Genomic DNA, 20,189 nt, shown 5'->3' on the forward strand with positions numbered 1-20,189 from the left:
TTGCAGTTGGTATGTTGGGCAGATACCAAAATGATCCTAAAATGAATCATTAGAAAGTTGCAAAGAATTGATGAGATACTTGGGAGGATTAAAAGATTTTATGCTCATTTTTAAGAGGTTTGATTATTTAGAGATGATTGATTACTCTAATTCAGACTCTATTGAATTTGTGGCATGCTTTGAGGCCACATTTCATTTATTATGGTTGCAGAACTTTATCTTAGGACTTGGAGTTGTCGACACTAATGCCAAGTCGTTGAGAATTTATTGTGATAATTCTGCATTTATATTTTTCTCGAAGAACGACAAATATTCTAAAGATGCTATAAGCATATGAAGCTTAAATATTTTGTCATTAAGGAGAAAATTCAGAAACAACGAGTGTCTATGGAACATATTAATAAAGAGCTCATGATTGCAGATCCATTAAAGGGTTACTAACAAAGACATTTAAGGAATATGTTAACATAATGAGTTTTGATTGTAACCCATAATGCTCATAATGTTTATGGATTGCATAATGTTTATTTATATTATTAGACATCTTTTGAGATCTCATTAAATATGCTTCTGATTTTCCTATTTTCCATTTTGTACGTACATATAAGATTGGATGAATGACAACAGGGATAGTCTTTGAAAAAAGACATTTTTGTGGATCATTTTTAGACACTTCTCATTTATGAACCATGATTGAACAAGTTGCTAGTGTTGTGGTACATTGAAGGAACTATGTCATATTTTGATGTACAACTGACATGACTCACATTAGTGGCTTGTTTAATTATGGTATTTAGGATTACCAAATTAAAGTAAGGATGGATTAAAATTTTGTGTACCTAATGTTAACCTCATTGAGTCTAAAACAATATTAGTCATATGGGCAAAGTGGGAGAATGTAAGAATTTAATGTCCCACATAACATGGCACATATGAGTATTTATTAGACTCCTTAAGTTATGAGATTTAATCATAATCCTTAATAAACTATTGGTTAATTAATTAAGAGAAGTGGTTTCCTATTGAATTAACTTTTACTTTGATGGGAAGTTGAGTTATAAAGGAATAAAGGAAACCGGTCCTCTCTTTGCCCTATAAATGTACGCAATTTTCATCATCTTCGTGTACCTTAAGTGGGTCAAGCGAGAGAAATCGATTTTTGGTGTTTATGTTTTCAAAGAAGAATTAAAAGAAGCAATAGATTCTGGTATGTTTATTTTATTAATTTATTGTGAAATTCATGATAGTCAAGATCTTGTAAGTTATAGTATATTATGTCAATTTTATGTTTTATAGAACGAACTTATATAAATACATAAATACATCTACAACACAAATGATTCCTATTTATGGACAACGCCATTTATAAAAGTATGTGTTTTTGCCTTCAAGAGAAATGGAACACAAAATGTAATAATTTCATTTCATTGAGAAAATCAAATGCACTCTAAAGAGACACATTAATGTAAATACATCTGGATTTTAATATTTGTTTGATGTGTTATTAAAGTTCCATGAGCCATGGAACAAATTGTTCATATTGAAGTGAGAAATAATAACTCTTCATATGGTTCCCAAATGAGTTCCATTTTTAATGAGAAAAAACATATATATGGTAATTTGCCATATGAAGAATTTCATATATATATGGTAATTCGCCATATGAAGAATTTCATACTATAATTTACAACATTAATGAACCCGTGGCCTAGCCATAAAATATAAAAGGTAAAGATTTAATAAGGAACTGTGAAGTTATAATCACCATTCCAGGCATATTTAACTTATTCCTATCTAAAAAACTTTTTCAATGATTTTTTTACTACATGCGAGCCAAAAATTTTGTAACGTGCCACAAATTATATGTGGCAAGGCATTATGAATAGAGCTAGCTATTTTGTATTAAAGAATGTACTTAAAATCAAACTCTTCTTTCTTATTGGATTTGGAGGATGTATCTAAAGATTCAATACGATTTTAGCAGGCTAGGATTGAAAGGTTTGACCCGTTTAAGAGTATTCCCTAATACAAGGGAGAACTAAGATTTTTAGTGTGGGAGGACAAAATTTTTGTTTTTAAGATGACCACAAGGGGAGGATGTTAAGATTCTCCTAAAGGCAAGAGGTAATGGGGGGTAGCATATATGGAGGTAGAATAATAAACATGGAAAGGCAGGTAATGGAGGACATCATATATGGAGGTTGAATAATAAACATGAGAAGGCATCAATCTTCAAGAATTTTATTCCATCAATAAAAGATCCACAATAGTTATTTTTCTACAAAAGGCAATTCTAAATTAGTAGGTTAATAATATGGATTACATTTCTTGTACAAATTCAATTAGTTTCCTATAAATGTAACCCTTAATTCAGCTGCAAGAAGAATTCTTGAATGAATTATTAACTCAATGTTTTCTTATCCTATTGTGTCTCTAACATGAGGGAAGATGAATTCGAACTAATAAGGGGAGCTTACAAGAAACGAAATCATTTATATAAATTTAGCGAACTGGAGTCTGGACTCATGAATGGGGACATTTTTAGTTTTCTAGATTAGAAGAGGAGCATAAGTAAAATAAAAAAATTGGGGTAATTACCTTTTCCCCCATCAACTACAACGCATTATCACTTTTCCCCCATGAACTGACAACCCTATCAAACTACATTTTGTGTTCAAAACCACACTTTCATCAGTCAAAGGCGTTAACTCAGATGGTTAACCCGTCATGTGCGGCCCCCACATGCCATCTTGAAATTTTCTATCCCACATTTTCCCTCATCAACTACAATGCATTGTCATTTCAATATGGCATGTAGGGCGTACGTGACGGGTTGACCATTTGAATTAACACCTTTGACTGACGGAATGGGGGTTTTGGCCACAAAATGGTAGTTTGATAGGGTCAGGCAATATAATTGTCAGTTCATGGGGGCAAAGTGATAATGCGTTGTAGTTCATGGGAAAAAAATGTAATTACCTCTAAAAAATTTGAACATGGGGCAAAAATATTAATGGACAAAATTATAAAAAATGTCTTATCTAAACTTTCAATTATGACAATGTTCCTCTCAAACTACTAAAACATTGTCAATATTTTCGAAGGCTAGCAAAAAGATAAAAATACTCATAAATATTTCTTAATCAGAGAAAAATATCCCTATAAATTCAATTTTTTTTTTTTAAACGAAAATTTTAATTAATTTTTTTTTCTTCTAAACCATATAATTTTTTTTTTAATTTTTATTCTTTTAAACGAATATATATATTTTATTTTATAAAACATAAATTTTTTTTTAAAAAAAAACGATTTTTAATTTTTTTTTTCTTATAAAAGGTTTATTTTTATTTTCTTTTTTCTAGAAGTTTTAGTTGTTTTTGTTTTTATTTTACTAAGGGTAGTTTTGTCATTGGGGGAAACATTGATAATTTTTGGTAGTTTGGGGGACACATTATTAATTATGTGGTAATTTAATAAGGGTATGTAAACTTTTCTCTAAAAGTTCTATAGGGACATTTTCAGCTTTTCAAGCTAAAAGAGGGACAAAAATATTATTTTGATAGGACAAAATTATAAAAAAACGTATATTTTAAGAAGGATTTTAAAATTAATAAGGGGACTTTCGTCTCCCCTACCCAACAAGCAGGTCTGCTCTTGCCTGGTGTACTCACCAAATAGCTATTTTGGTGAGTCAAATCATTAAAAGTCACAAAAATACTCATAAAATATTAGCAAATTAGTGGGTTTTCTTTAGGTGAGTGAACAGTAATTACCAAGTAAAACTTCATTCCTCTCCCTTAGTTAAGGTGAATGGAGAGGAAACCATCTTATTTATATTGAAAGCATATGACAATTGTTTTTTTTTTTTTTTTTTTTAAATAAAGCTGTTAGGAAAATAAAAATTGTTTAAAAAATAACCGTTAGGAAAAAAAAAAAAAATCATAAATATGACTATTGAGAAAAAGACAAATATTCAAAAATATAAAATGTTAGAGAAATAATAAAGAAATGATTAAAAAACAATATTTAAATAGAATAGTAAAAATGAATAACTAAAATAGTGAGGATACTGAAAATATTTTAAAAAAATTGATAACTAAAGTAAATTATTACCCCAAAGTTTAATCCAAGAGACAAGTATAAGAAATATATTTCACAATTGACTTTTAAACAGAAGAGAGTAGCCACTTGGCCAAGCAAATTGGACCATTTCTTGTTGGTGGTGGAGAAGGAGACGCTCACACGCGCTACAAATGCTGTTAAGGCATATAAAATAAAATAAATAAATCGCCGGCTAAAATGGCTTATTTTGTTTGGGGGAGCACAAGCAGAAGCACAAGGGATCAGTGCCCCGTTTCCTCCACCCTCTCTCTCTCGTCTGGCCAGAGAATTTGATAGGGCGAAACAAGCGAAAACGAATCGTCTAAGGGATCAAACCAAAATCGAACACATATTCACAATACACCATATATAGATATATGTGTATATATATACATAGAAAACTCTCTCTTTCTCTCTCTCTCAGCGAGTCTAGGTCTGATTCTTGGTCATTGTTTCGTGCCCTAGATCTTGAAAAGCCATTACCCAAAAGCTTCAGCCACTAGATCTTTGAACCGAGGGTCCAGATTTGCGTGGATTGGGGATCTCAGTGAGCTCGATTTAGCTCGTTTACTTTCCAGGTAATCTATTATTTTCCGGAGGGAGGGATTTAGATGAGTTGTTTTCGCTGTTAATTTACAATCCGGAAGGTTTTTTTTGTAATTACGTTCATGGGTTTTCTCGGCAATCAAACGGCGTGTATGGGGAAATTTTGGGGGGGTTGACTAAGGTGCGATAGAGTGCGCATTTTGGATTTGAGCGAGTCTTTGTTTTTTGGGGTAGGTTGAATTTGGGTTTGACTTTTTCAACGTGAGCGTTGGATTTTGTTATATATACGTATAGAAATGGGAGTATTGGTTTGTTCAAGTCGTTGGTCTGCTTCGCAACTTGGAATTTAAAGGGTTTGCTTAATCATTAACCTTTTCTTGTTTTGTTCTTTTGTTTATACAATTTTTTTTTTTTTTTTTTCCCCATATCACGTTTTCTGTTTTGGAATTTTAATTTTCAATTGCTTCAAATGTATGCACTTTTACTCTGTTTGGTTGATGAGAAACGGTTAGAAAAGAGAGGACAAAAAGAGAGAAAATACTTTGATCTTGAATATGGTTTTTTTGATATGGTACTGCTTGGCTGAGTCTGTTATGGCGTTTTAGTTGGGTGCTTTAACATTGCTCCTCTTTTTTAGCCCAAGAATTATTGGCAAACCTACTTTTTTGTTTTATTAATTTACTTAACTTTCTCTTCTAAGCATCCGATTTTAAGCTTTAATTGGTTCGTATGAGTTCGATTTATGATCTTGGTTGTCATTTGGTTTTATTACTGTTTCCCTGTGAAAATTTTTGGGTTGGGGACTTGATCAAGCAACCCTCTTTATCTCTGTCTCTCCCCCCCTTCCCCCTTTTGATGGACGAATTAAAAGATTCCGTAATAGATGCTTAGGAGTATAGAGTCTATGGCTCTTCAAACGGGCAAATTAGGTTAATATTTATTTTTCTTTTCTAATGTTGAGCGAGCTGTTGTTAGATTATGTGCTCTGTCTCTGTTTCTTCAAACTCTACCACGTTGTAGAACTTAGCGTTTTAATGCTGCTTCCCTTGAAATTATGTGATCTGTATATCTTTGTTTGTGTCTGTGCGTATGTGTTTTGACTTTAGGACATTCTTCTATCAAATAGGGTCAGTAGGAAGGCAATGCATTTATAATATTTATTTGACCTGCTAATGGGTTTGCATTCCAATTTCAGATTCATCTTAATCAAGCAGTTGAGGGTTCTCTAGAAGGCTATTAAATACTAATTCCTTAAAAAAAAGAGTACTGTGATTGATGGGGACAAAAGACGAGACAGGCCTCGCTTGGAGATGAAGTTATGATGCATTTCTTCTAGATGAAGACAGGTCAGCCGTGGCGTGTAGGCATGGGTGATATGCAGATCTTGCCTGTTGCTCGCCATCGTCCTCCTATGAAGAGGCCTATGTGGATTATTGTCTTGGTTTCGTTGGTCACAGTGTTTTTAATTTGTGCTTATATGTATCCACCCCAGAGCAGTGCTGCATGTTACATATTTTCTTCTAGAACTTGCCCCGAAAGTTCTTATTGGCTTCCACCCGCTCCCGCACGAGAATATACTGATGAAGAACTTGCGTCTCATGTTGTGATTAAAGATATTCTGAACAGACCTCCTATTCAATCCCATAATTCTAAACTTGCCTTCATGTTCTTGACTCGGGGTTCATTGCCTTTTGAGAAGCTGTGGGATAAGTTTTTCCATGTAAGATTCTATTTCTTATTTTTTCTCTTGGTTGGCCTGAGAAATAGATATGCTTCTTGATTATGAATTGTTTCTTTCTTACTTTCGTCCGAACCATGCATATCTTGCATTTTTTTTTTTTTTTTTTTTTTTTTTTTTTTTTTCTGTTGATTTTGACTTCTGTCAACTATTGCTTTTCTGAACTAGTAAACTGCAAATAGTGGATTCACATGATGCTTTGGTTCTGAATGACTTCCACTAAAATGGATGGAGGTTCTGCTGCTTCTGTCTCTTTCCTTTTTAGATCTTCAACTTTTCAGTTTTTAATGGACAACATTATGTGCATGGTAGACATGTCTATTAATGATGACAAATGCCTTATTTGTGGACGTCAAAATTATCCATCATGTCTATTGTTTGCCCTTATATAGTGCAATTCTGTTGATTCATTGGGAGTTGGCCTATGAAACACATTCTAGGATATGATACTAAATTCTAAGATATGGTAATGCATGTGGTACCTGTTATTGATTGATCCTTTACTTCTCAGACTATCATTTTTAATATATACATTATATTTCGCTAAAGATTTCCATTTTTTTGGCAGGGTCACGATGGCAAATTTTCCGTTTATGTGCATTCATCCAAGGACAAACCTGTACATGTCAGCCGTTACTTTTCTAATCGAGACGTACGCAGCGATCAGGTTCACAAATTTAGTTTCAAAATGCAATCTCAGTTTACAGTCATTAGAAGTATTATACTGTGATATGTGTTTTAACAAAACTTTGTTGCAATCATTCTACAATTTTTTTGTTCTTTTTTCTGTTTGTGGAAGAATTTTATAAGATCCCCTTTTCTTGCAGTGATAGCTGGATTTTTTCTTGTTCTATTGTGGGAATAGAAATCATGCATCCATAGGAAAACCAGGACTTCAATTGCTTAGAAAGTTATGCATAAGCATAAGTTTCTAACTTGGTTTTGATGTGAATTATTTTGTATAGGTGGCCAATGAAGATGGGTAGGTCATGGTTCTCTAATTGCTTTATTGGAAACTTATCAAGTGGGAGTGATGTGCTGTAACTAAATTCGATCTACCAAGACTTTCAAGACCTTTGATTCACTAAAATAGATAGAGGAAATGTGTGTGATATGTTATATATAGCGTCAATATGAAAAATCCTAAAAGATTAGGATATGGTCAAGAAGTTTCATACATGTCTAGTAGTGTCCAACAAGTTTTGGTATTTTTACCAAAATAAAAAGGTTTATGCTCGATTGTCAATATACTCAAGAAATTCCTGTTGACTGATTTGGGCAAGATATGACGGCTTCATTGTTAAAGTGTCCAAGCTACTTAGGTGACATGAGCTTTTGTATGTGGGGGACAGCCTCATTGCATTGATCTTGCTTTTCTATGCACCAACTACCCAAAGGACTAAGTTGTAACTCAAGTAAATGCTCCTAGAACTCTGAGAAACTGTAAGGAAGCCTTGGAATATGCTAAATGCATAACTTTAGATTCTGTGCAGGATTTTAATAAAATTAGAATTTTGATACTGAGTACCGAAGCTCTTATAATTTAAACCCCTATACTCAAATCAAAGACATTTTAACCCTAAAAGACTTGTAAGGCAACCTTCTAAATATATAAGTCTTGCTTTAAAACTTGTACTTGTCAAAACTGAAAAATATACAGAAACAATTATTAGGTCCAATTTTTATGGCTGAAGCATTCTTCGTAGCATAAGTCATGCAAGGGGTGCAACTTATTTGGGTTTCGTCAGTTTTTGACTAGTCCTTGAACTGAACCGACCTAGCTTGATCTTCAATCACATGATTGAAGAATAAAGCAAATAAAGCAAACCAATGTGAATTGTGTCAGGGAAAAGCTCAGCTTGCCTTGTATCTGTTCTAGTTTCTTTAATTTCTTGAATTTTCTATTTCTGGTAAGATGTATAATTTTTAAATGAATCAAGGACTTCTAATAAACAGTTTATATTTCCATATCTTCTTTGTGAAAAAGCTGTGTAAGTGCGTCTGAGATGTATGCTGCATCCTATATCTAAGATTTGAAATTAATTATTTGGTGGCAGTCCCCTCGCTCTGGAAGACAGGGCAAGTTGAGCAAGGCGGAAAAACTTAGATGGCCCAAGCTTCTGGGCCTCTTTGTAGCATGCTTTAGTCTTGTTTTTACTTGTCAACCTTAAAGCAATCTGTGCCTGTTATCTATTGTTTTGTGGTACCTAAATTATAAACCAAGAAAGAATTCTAAAGTTCTAGCAAATTTACTTAAGTTCAAAATTAACCAAACTAATTCCATCTAATAACTATATACACATCTACTAGCCAGTGGTCTTTCGATCAAATTGCATCTCCTTCCACCACTAACAGGGGTGGAGGATGAACTCATAGATCCAATCCCACATGGTTGGGTAAGTTTTGTTTGCCTATCTCAAAAAAAGTAAAAGAACTACTGTCTCATTTGATTGCATTGCATAAAAATTGTTGAAATAATGATAATTATACTCCACACAGAATAATTATTGAAGTGAATGTTGACATTAGTTGAGGATAACACTCGTCACTTGAACGGTTGCAATGAATTTTTGATTACTTATAAAAAAGAAACCTTGAACCGTAGGAACTCTGTTTTTTTCCTCCCTCCTGAAATGTATTTCTTAAAGTCTACATAATATAGTTAGCAAAAAGTTCTAATGCTTCTTTGATGGATAATTCTTTTGATAATTTAATTGTTTGTAAAAATCATATATTGATTTGCATAAGCAGTTGTTGTTAAAGTATTTTGTAGCTATTATTATTATTATTATTATTATTATTATTATTATTGTTATTTTTCTGGGTTAATGAGATTGTGATTGGTGTGCAGCTAAATTAATAAGATTAGTTGCTTGATCAATTTTGCAGGTCATATGGGGGAAAATTTCAATGGTTGATGCAGAGAGACGATTATTGGCAAATGCTCTCCAAGATCTTGATAACCAGCATTTTCTTTTACTTTCTGATAGGTGATGAGATTGTAGGATTACTTGGATTTCTTTTTTTCCCCTACTAATTGTAATTACTTGCCGTTATCAATTTCTGCTGAAATCTTTCTGGCATCACAGTTGTGTACCGTTGCACAATTTTGACTATATCTACGACTATCTGATGCATACGAATGTCAGCTATGTTGACTGGTAAGTGAAAGCTTTTTTCTAAAATGGATTATTGTAAGGATAGGAGTAGGCATTCCATTTTGAAATTCTTCATCTTTTGGAATTTATAGCTTTCTTCAAATTTGAAATTCTTCATCTTGTAGAATTGATTTGGATCTTGTTGATTCACTCCTTTCCTTTTCCTCTTTCCTCCCCCCCCAGCTTTCAGGATCCTGGTCCACATGGAAATGGCAGGTATTCAGAACACATGTTACCTGAAATTGAGAAGAAAGACTTTAGAAAGGGTGCACAGGTATATTTTGACTAAGATGATGATGATGAGGGTGGGGGTATAGTTTGCAATGCGTAGAATACTGTGTGTGTATATTGCTGTAAGGACAGTTACTTAGACTAACCACGCAGTTTATATACTAGTCAGCAGCCCTTTTCTAGATGGGGTACAAATTGAATAAACATTGCCGTCTTTCCATAGCTTTTAAAATTTGTTAATTGAACATGCGCTACCAGTAGAGCAATAGCACAAGTTATAAGTATGGCCTCATTAATACTTCAACAGTTCTTTTGACAAATTATCTCATGGCTGGTTTTTCTAGATTTTGGTTTTTGAATTCAAACCAATGACATAATAGGTGATGCATTGTTGCATCCTGCTGTAAGAGCTTTACCCTTTTTCACCAAAAATATTTAGGACAGGGTTAGTGGCGATGAAAGGTTTCTTGGCTTAGAGATACCAAACATGCAGCACCTCTAGAATTTAAGCCTCTTTTAATATCATGTATAGGTAACTATTAATGCTTTGATTTCTGTTCAGTGGTTTTCAATGAAGCGGCAGCATGCTGTGATAGTTATGGCTGACTATCTTTACTACTCTAAATTCCGGGATTACTGCAAGGTGAATTTCATGTGACATTTTCTATCTTCTTTGTGATTTCAGAAAATTTAATAATGCTGTATGTGTTTTCCTGAAAATTAATTTTAGTAATGGAGATACATGTGTATGTTATGCACAATGTTTTCTTCTTGATACTGTTTGTTTTGTGCACACTCTAAAAGATGCTTGTTTGTATTGTGCCATTGGCCTCTAGTTGTACCTTACGAAAATTTAGATTTTATAACACAAATTTGAAACTTTGATGGTTTATTGGTTCCAATATCATCATCACATCTTCTGCCCTTAAGTATTTTTATATCTTATTCTCTCATCTTATTTGAAACCACATGGAAAATTTTTTGACTAGCAAGGCATATGCTAGAAAGATTTTCAATATGTGCAAGAAACATTTTTGGCATCATTCAAGTATTATGTTTTATATTCAACATTATCTGAAGTCATGCAGAATCATAATAAGTGTTGGAATTTCAGTGTTAGTTTATTTCATGCAACTGTTGTACAGGGATCATTTGCAAACAATAAAAGTAATTCTCAGTCAAGCTCACCAGTTTACTGGCTTTATAATTAAGTGTTCTTCTCCATACAGATTTTTTTGATAAGTGATAAACCAATCTCATTGAAAGCGTAAGGCGCTCCTAAGTACACTCGAAGTATACAAAAATGATCCACCTAACTAGAAAAAACAAAATGAACAAGGAAATCACTATAACCAATTGTTAGAGGAGACACATAAGCCACCGTCCAAAGATACAATGTTTTGTAGAAAAAAGATGCAATTTGTCCCAACGTCCTTTCCCATTCCTCAAAGTTTCTATCATACAGTTGATAGGGTTTGTGGGGTTGGAAGAGAAAAAGGCTTGCAAGTGAGACCTATTTACTCAAGTTAGACATTCCCTTGGTTGTTCTACAGAAGCAAATAGATTTATGTATCATGACTTTATCATTGATATTTGGGAAACTAATGAGTGGTTTAACAATCAGAATTGTATCTTACCTGGTCAATGGCGGAATTATTCTGGGAAAGTTACCTGAATCAGTGGCCATAATGCTTGGTTCACAACACTTTTCTTTTCTTGGTGTATGTTTCTGTGTGTTTGTGTGTGTGTGTATGAGAAACTTGAGGGAGGTTATTTTTGTTTTAGATAGTGGGCTCCAATGCATCTGATGTTTCTATTGATGATGTTGAGCATAAGCAAGCTGTTAAAGTCTACATGATAAGCATATCTTCCAGACCTACCTAAATTCTGCGGGGCTTGTATAACTTCAGTATGTTAATGTCACTTATCAAAAAAAAACTTCAGTATGTTAATGTCTTAATGCCATGTAATCAAATAGCGTACACCACTCTGGTACAACAAGCTAAAGTGACCTCTACGCTTTGTCACCGGTGCGTAGGGACCTATCTAAACCAGTTTTGTTCACTTCTTTGTTTGTTAGTTTGTTGTTTTTTTTTCTTCTTTCTTTATCTCAAACCTGCTATGGTACGTTCTCATGCCCTTTATTTATTTATTATTTTTATCGACCAATTTATGGCCCTTCTTCCTATGATCCGTTGATACGATGACGGGCCTTCTCATTTTGATAAATGGATGCTGCTTTTAGGACTTATTAAGTGCATGTCTCCTTCGATGACACTAGGACACCAGTATGTCACAAATAGAAAGTTGATTAACATTTAAGCTTTATTACTTAAAGTGGTTTCTAGCTATGTTGTCAGTGTTTATAGTTTCATGCTTTTATATGTTAGCCTTTGGCGTAATAGATGAACTAAGAACAGTATTTGTTGCTCACGATTTGCACAGGAAGTGTAGAGGATTTTGATATTTGTATAAATTTTTAATACAATCTGAGTTATAGACCAGCTTGTACCATGTATCATTTCATTATCATACTTGAATAAAAGGAAATATTAATTAGCCAAATCTCTGCCAATTGGGCTAACATTTGTTCTTTTGCTGATCTTGAAGTTTGAACTTTAGGAAACTTGGAATTGCATTAGATCGTTCTGATTTGTAAGGCAAATTGTTAGAGAAGACAATTTTGTACTATATCTTGTTTTATTTCTTTTCACACTTGTATGTTTGGATCTACATTTGTTTTTATTGTTTGATTGGGCTTCATAATTTTGCTCATTGCATTGACTTGTAAAATATTGTGAGGTACCTGATATCTCCCCACTACTTTTTTTCTTCTAATTCCTCGGCAACATCTATTCTGTAAACAATTAAACTTTGATAATTGGGTACCTGAGTTATAAATGTTTAGAGGAAACATTGTTAAGATATGCTTACTGGGATCTTTGAAACTATGAATTTTTGTAAATGTGGTTGAAGGCGCCAATAGACATTAAATGACAATATTCTTGTTATTACAGCCAGGTTTGGAGGGGCGCAATTGCATTGCTGATGAACATTACCTGCCGACCTTTTTCCATGTGAGAATTTCTGTCAATGTTGTATCATTGGCTTTGTCTTATTTTTAGCATTTCTGACTGAATCTTTTGACTGTGTTTTCAGATGATCGATCCTGCTGGAATTGCTAACTGGTCAGTTACACATGTTGATTGGTCTGAGAGAAAGTGGCACCCAAAATCATACAAGGCTCAGGATATTACGGAAGAGCTTCTAAAGAATATTACGGTATGATTCTGCTTGATCTATACGATATTTTGCATGAAGCAGCCATGCATGTGAGCATGTGTGTATCTTGTTGAGACATGTATCACAGAGAATTATTCTTGTGGTATTATTCCTTGGGGAAATCAGTTCATCTCTCCATTACAATCCTTCCATGCTACCAATAATTGTGTATCATGGTTGGGAAAGAAAGTCATCTACTACCCTAGTTTTGCTGCCATGTCAATTTGAACACATCATTATAGAAATTGTAGCTATCTCAATGAGATATGGATTTTGATTGACACTTTGATGATGTTATATCTGCAGTCAATTGATGTAAGTGTGCATGTAACGAGTGATGAGAAGGTATGCTTTATACAATGAATCCTGACTAAAATTTTCACGGGTGGATAGGTTTGGGTAGTATCTGATAACATTCTTTTTTATTTTCTTCTTCTTCAACAGAAGGAAGTGCAAAAATGGGCTTGCTTATGGAATGGTGTACAACGGCCTTGCTACCTCTTTGCCAGGAAATTCTACCCAGAAGCTCTTGATAACTTGTTGCACATTTTCTCCAATTATACAGCAATATGAGCAAGATATTTTTGACTCTCTAAATTCTTTGGTTGAAGCAATTGTTGCTTTTGACCCGTTTGCTCGATCTTTGGTTCCCATATAGCTTATGAAGTTGTAAATTGTCACATTTTTAGGGTTGAATGATCCCGAAGTACAATTCTTGAGTGCAAGGGCAACTGGCATAGCAATTAGGGTGACCTGAGTTGGCAGGAGACTAACAGGTTGTTAGTGCCACTTCCTTGGGGGATGGGTGAATTGTTTTTTTTCCCCTGTAATTCGGGCCATGAATGTTTTAGTGCTGTAGCAGAAAATTTTGGGGGAACTATTTCCGCGCTTCTATGGTTAGTCTTTGTAAAAGATGATGATGACAAGGTGCATTTCTGAATACTAAACGCCAATAGAGCCTTGAAATTCATCCTTTTGAGTTGAGAAAAAAAAAAAAAAAAGAAGGAAAAGATTGTGAGTAGCAAGTTAAAATGGTACTTGAGTTCTTACAATGTGCCTACATGGTTCATTCGAACATTTGTATTAATTTAGTTAGAGAAGCTTAAAATTTGCACATTACCTTCATCCTGGGCAAGATACGAGCTGATGGGCTGGCCGGGGGCTTCAATCGGCTTTGTATTGGTAATGATTTTTGTGTTTCCGATTGGGTCGGGTCAGAAAATCAGTAACCCATCTGGAAAATATATGATTAGTGCTGGGCGTGGGGTGGGCCGGGTATTGCCCATTTCTGGCACCTGACCCACAACATGCGGGTTTGAAAATTGTAACCCGTCAACCCGGCTACATTTGATTTTATCCCCCGGATATCAGGTATGCGGGGTGGGTTCGGGTATTATGTTAACTAGCACATAACTTGTGCTATGCGCGAGATTCTTCATTATAATTTAATTTCAAAATCTTAAATGCATCGCATCTTATTTTTCATTATAAGTTAAAATATGTGTGTGCAAAAATTTATCACACCTCTTTTAATAAAAATACATACTAAATGTTGTACACCGGTACATTCCTGAACATTTACTTTTTTTTTTTTGAAGTGTTGCAAACATGTACTTAATGAAAAGTATATGAAAAAAAAAAAAATAGCAAGAAGAAAACTTGAATTCTGATTATCAAAATATTAATAGAAAATTAGTAGAAAACTTTGATATTGTTGATGTGATACTTATTATATTTCAATACAAATAAAACCTATAAAGTTCTAATCATTTCATAAAATACAGAGTAAAATAAACAAAATCTTCTCTCTTCTTTTTAATACAAAATAAAACACATATTTCACTTAATATTTAATGCAATCAAATAAATTTCTTCAACACTTTCAAAAAATGCTAGAAAATCCAAATAAATCACAAAAACGAAAAAAAAAATCCAATAAAATATTTAAATGAATTAAAACACAAAATCTTATTGGTGTAATACCTATTCTATTTCAATACAAAGAAACTTTATGCAGAAACAAACAAAAAAATAATCAATTTACTGTCGTGAAAAATTTATACATAGATACACAAAGATAAATCAAAGCAACAGTTGTAATTAAATAGAAACCCTCGACGGAATCAAATAACTATTATTTTCCATTAGCCCACTAAAAATCCAAACAATTTATTCTCTTAAAATAACAAAGTTAATTCTTAAAGTTGTAGTTTTTCTAAAATAAAAAACATACACATGGAAGATTAAGAATACGAATTACTTCACGTTGATTTTTTGGGTTGTTATATTTGAAGAGTTGAGAGAGAGACATGGGAAGAGAGAGAGAGAGAAAAAAAAAAAAAAGTTAAATTGGTGAGAGAGAAAAAAAAATCCGAAATAATTGAGAGATCTTTATTTTGTAGGCCTTATTATTTTGTAGATAATCTATTATTAATCAAATTGTTTTTCAATGGCTTATTGTTTATAAAAAAACAATTCTTATTTTATAATTTATCTATTATTACATGCACAAAGTATATGTAGAAAAAAAATTCGTCTTCTCTAACATTTTCTAAATTTGAATTAAAAATATTAAAGTGACTAAGAATATTAATACATAATAATTTGATTTGTATTATTTGTTTCCTTATTTGATTTGGACATTAATAATACTTAATATTGTGCATTAAATGTTTGAATTCACATATAAGAAAAATTATTGAAATATAATTAAATGTATTTAATTAAGCTAAATATTAAGTGATAAACCGGTTCACTCTTAAAAAACCAGTTCAAAAATTATGCCTTAAAAAACCGGTTTACCCTTTAAAAAAAAAAGGGGTTCACGCTACATGTCGCAGCATTAAGGTATTTCTGAGAGTGATTCCGCTTTATATATATATATATATATATATATATATGATGACATTTTTGTAATTTTTCATTGGAATCAATAACAGAGGGGGAACAAGGGAAAAAACTCACAAGGAGTCAGGTAAGAGAAACAAGCTCTCTAGAGAAGCCAAAAAAATTCGCAGGAAAAAATCTTATCATCTGTTACGTTGTTTCTTGAGGAGAAGACGTCTGAAGGCATCTGTTATTTTGTTTCTTGAGGAGGAGATGTCCGAAGGTGGCTAGGTCTTGAGGAGAAGAAGTGGGAGGAGGCCGCTAGGTCTTGAGGAGAAGACGTCTGAAAACAAAAGAAGTAGGGTTTCTCGTATTTATTTGGTTCTTAGTGGCGCGGGGCGGGTACCTGCTGTCTAAAAATTTTCCAACCCCATACCCGCCACCCTGCATGGGTCGGAAGAATTTCAACCCGTTTCTGCCAAAAAAAAAAAAAAAAAAAAACATCAAATTTGAGCAGATTGGGGCAGATCAAGGCGGGTTTGCGGGTTGGACGGGTTTTTGCCCACCCCTATATATGATTACTTACCGACCCAAAATTAATTTAACATTTTTATTTTTATTTTTTGGATTTTTCACTATTCTTTTTTAGAAAAGGGGGCAATTTGGGTATTATAAAAAAATATGAAAAAAAAAAAAAAAAATCCAAAAACTTATGGTCACTATCTTATCAGCCGGCTTGGATGGGTATTTAGAAATTTGCTCTATGGGGCTTTAACTTGCCTTTTGAATCTTTTGTTGTAGAATGCCATTTGTAGACAAAGAATTTGAAGATTGGGCATTAAGCCCGTGTAACTTGGTTGTGCTCAAATCAAATGTCATGGGTAGATATCTCTTGATATAAAGTAGCTTAAAAAGGGGAATTTGAAATCCTAGAATTAATTGTGCTTTCTTATATATTCATTAATGGGAAAGCCAAGTATTAATTGTGTTGCTTCTCCTTGTAACTTTAGTAGTTGCTTGCAAAAAAAAAAACAGAAAGAAAAGGGAAAATCAAGTTTTATTTCCACTATTCTATTGGGCGGCTATATATATATATTTTTAATTTTTTTTTGATTGTTCTGCCCAACGAAAAGTGTGCGAAGCAATTTCTTCTCTTGAATTTAGTCATTCATATTTAGGTTAGCTTTTTCCATTAATGAAAGCTTTCCTACACATTATTAGGCTCTGTTTACTTCGACGTAAAATGGTTTTTAGAAAATGATTTTTACATTTTACGGTGTTTACTTTGACGTAAAATAATGGTTAACGGAAAATATTTTCCTTTTGACAAAAAATTCTTCTTTAATTTCGGAAAATGGTTTACGGTTTTTAAAACCGTAAACCATTTTCCGACTATGAGCATTTCATTCTTAAATCGATAGACCTTGTCAAGACCCGCCCAGAACCTCGCTGGGACTTGACCGGGACTCGCTTAGGACCTGCCCGGGACTTGACCGGGACCCACCCGGGACTTGATTGGGACTTGCCCGAGACCCACCCGGGACCTGACTGGACCTACCTGGGACTTGACCGGGACCCTCCTAGGACCCTCCGGGACCTACCCGGGACTTGATCGAGACCTGCCCAGGACCCGACCGGAACCTGCCCGGGACCCTGACTGGGACTTGACTGGGACTTGCCCTGGACCTGACCGGGACCCGCCTGAGACTTGACCGAGACCTTGCCGGGACCTTCACGAGACTTGACCGGGACCTGCTCGGGACTTGACTAGGACTTGCTCGGGACCTAACTGGGACTTGCCCAGGACCCGCCCGGGACTTGACTGGACCTACCTAGGACTTGACTGGGACCTGCTCGGGACCTCGCCGGGACCCCCCCGGGACCTGACAGGGACTTGTCCGGGACGTCGGTGGGACCCACCTAGGACTCGTCTGAGACCTGACAGGGACCCGCCGGGGTCTTGCTCGGGACCTGACCGAGGCTTGCCCAGAACCCGCTCGGAACTCGACCAGACCTGCCTGGGACTTGCCCGGGACCTGACTAGGACCCGCTCAAGACTTGACCGTGACCCGCTTGGCACCCGTCGGGATTTGACTGAGACCCGCCCGAGACTTGCTTGGGACCCCGTTGGGACCCATTCGAAACTTGACCGGACCTGCCTAAGGCTCGCCCGAGACTTGCCTGGTTGGGTCCCGGGCGGGTCCCGATCAAGTCCCGGGTAGGTCCGGGTAGGATCCTGAGCAAGTCCCGGGTGGGTTCTGATCAAGTTCTGGTGGGGTCTCGAGTAAGTCCCGGGAGGGTCTCGGGCAAGTCCCGGGCGGGTCCCAGTCAAGTCCCAGTGGGGTCCCAGTCAAGTCCAGGGCAGGTCCTGACGGGGTCTCGGGCAAGTCCCGGTCAAGTCCCGGTCGAGTCCTGGGTGGGTTCTGGCGGGGTCCCGGGCATGACCGATTAACAACTTCAGTTTGCCCGTCCGTTTGTGGATGGTAAGCACTACTAAAATCAAGTCTCGTGTAAGACAATTGCCACAAGCACTGCCAAAACTGTCTAAGGAATCGCGTGTCGCGGTCGGAAACTATGGACAATGGAAGGCCATGGAGGCGGTATACCTCTCGAAAATATAATTGCGCCACGTTCACAGCATCGACAGTCTTTTTACACGCAATAAAATGAACTATTTTAGAGAATCGATCAACTACAACAAAGATGGAATCATTACCTTTTGGGGTCCGAGGTCAACCCAACACAAAGTCCATGCTCACGTTAGTCTATGGGCCCTTCGGAATGGGTAGTGGCATTTATAAGCCGGCATTTGTAGCCGCTCCTTTCGATACTTGGCACACCTTACAGCAGCGCACCAACTTCTCCAGCTCCTTTCTCATACTTGGCCAATAAAACTTCTCCGCCACCAATTGGAAAGTTTTGTCCCGTCCCATGTGCCCTTCATTGCGGCGTTCTTGAATAATTCGCAACTGGAGACTACCCTCGGGAATGCATAGTTAAGTGCCCTTGAAGAGGAACCCATTATGCCTCCCAAAATCACTCCGATTTCCCAACAACACATCATCAACAATTGGGCCAAAAAGAGGGTCAGTTGTCAAAGAATCTTTTAAAAGGTCAAAACCAAGTACCTCATTTGCCATGGTGGTCAAGAGTGTCGACTTTCGGCTAAGGGCGTCGGCCACTTTGTTCAAAACTCCCGACTTGTGCTTGATGGTGAAGGAGAATTGTTGTACATATGCAGCCTACTTTGTATGCCGGGAGGAGAGCTTATCTTGACTATTGAGGTGCTTCAACACCTCATGATCCGAGTACAAGGTGAAATCATTGTAGGCAAGATAGGAACTCCAATACCTCAATGATTGTACTATTGCGTAAAACTCCACATCATAGGTGCTATAGTTGAGCCTTGACCCACTCAACTTCTCACTAAAAAATGCCATTGGTTTTCCTCGTTGACTTAGAACCGCTCCAATGCCGACCTTGGAAGCGTCACAATGCAATTCAAATGGCAATTCAAAATCCGGGAGGACAAGTAGTGGAGCCGTTGTCAACTTGAGTTTAATTAACTCAAATGCTTCAGTAGCTGCCTCACTACAAGAGAATTTTCCTGTCTTCATACACTCCGTGATAGGTGCCATGATGGTGCTAAAGTCATGGATGAAACGCCTATAAAAGGACACTAACCCATGGAAACTTCGTACCTCGTGTAATGTGGTAGGAATGGGCCAATCTCGAACGGCCGCCACTTTTGGTTTATCCACCGCCAACCCGTCTTTAGACACCACATAGCCAAGGAAAAGCACCGAATCTGTCATGAATGAGCACTTGGCCGGTGATGCGTAAAACTTCTCTTTCCGGAGCACTTGGAGTACTTCCCTCACATGTAGGAGGTGCGTCTCTCTATTGGGGCTGTAGATGAGTATTTCATCAAAGTACACGACGACAAACCTCCCTATAAAAGGCCAAAAAGCTTGGTTCATTACCCTCATGAACTTGCTAGGTGCATTGGATAATCCAAACAGCATTACCAACCATTCAAAGAGTCCCTCCCGCGTCTTAAACGTTGTTTTCCACTCATCATTTGGTCGCACCCGAATTTGATGGTATCCACTCCTTAGGTCCAGCTTGGTGAATATCGTTGCCCCACTTAATTGATCTAACAAATCATCCAACCGGGGAATAAGGAACCAATATCTCACGGTGATCTTGTTTATGGCCCTACTATCCACGCACATTCTCCATGAACCATCCTTCTTAGGGGTGAGTAAGGCCGGTACCGCATAAGGACTCAAGCTTTCTCGAATATG

At 36.0% G+C, this 20,189-nt stretch overlaps 1 protein-coding gene across 1 annotated transcript; it reads left to right on the forward strand.

Moving 5' to 3' along the window:
• Positions 1-4,254: 4,254 nt before the first annotated feature.
• On the forward strand, positions 4,255-14,026 carry LOC132189672 (glycosyltransferase BC10). The gene is made up of 11 exons (XM_059604435.2): positions 4,255-4,679; positions 5,843-6,367; positions 6,954-7,052; positions 9,275-9,375; positions 9,475-9,546; positions 9,727-9,817; positions 10,337-10,417; positions 12,792-12,851; positions 12,934-13,056; positions 13,363-13,401; positions 13,501-14,026. The coding sequence occupies exons 2-11, from the start codon at positions 5,984-5,986 to the stop codon at positions 13,627-13,629; spliced, it is 1,179 nt and encodes a 392-aa protein (XP_059460418.2). The 5' UTR covers positions 4,255-4,679; positions 5,843-5,983; the 3' UTR covers positions 13,630-14,026.
• The last annotated feature ends 6,163 nt before the right edge of the window (positions 14,027-20,189 follow it).

The sequence above is a fragment of the Corylus avellana genome, chromosome 9, assembly GCF_965113065.1.
Source record: "Corylus avellana chromosome 9, dhCorAvel1.hap1.2, whole genome shotgun sequence".
In the NCBI taxonomy this organism is placed as follows: domain Eukaryota; kingdom Viridiplantae; phylum Streptophyta; class Magnoliopsida; order Fagales; family Betulaceae; genus Corylus; species Corylus avellana.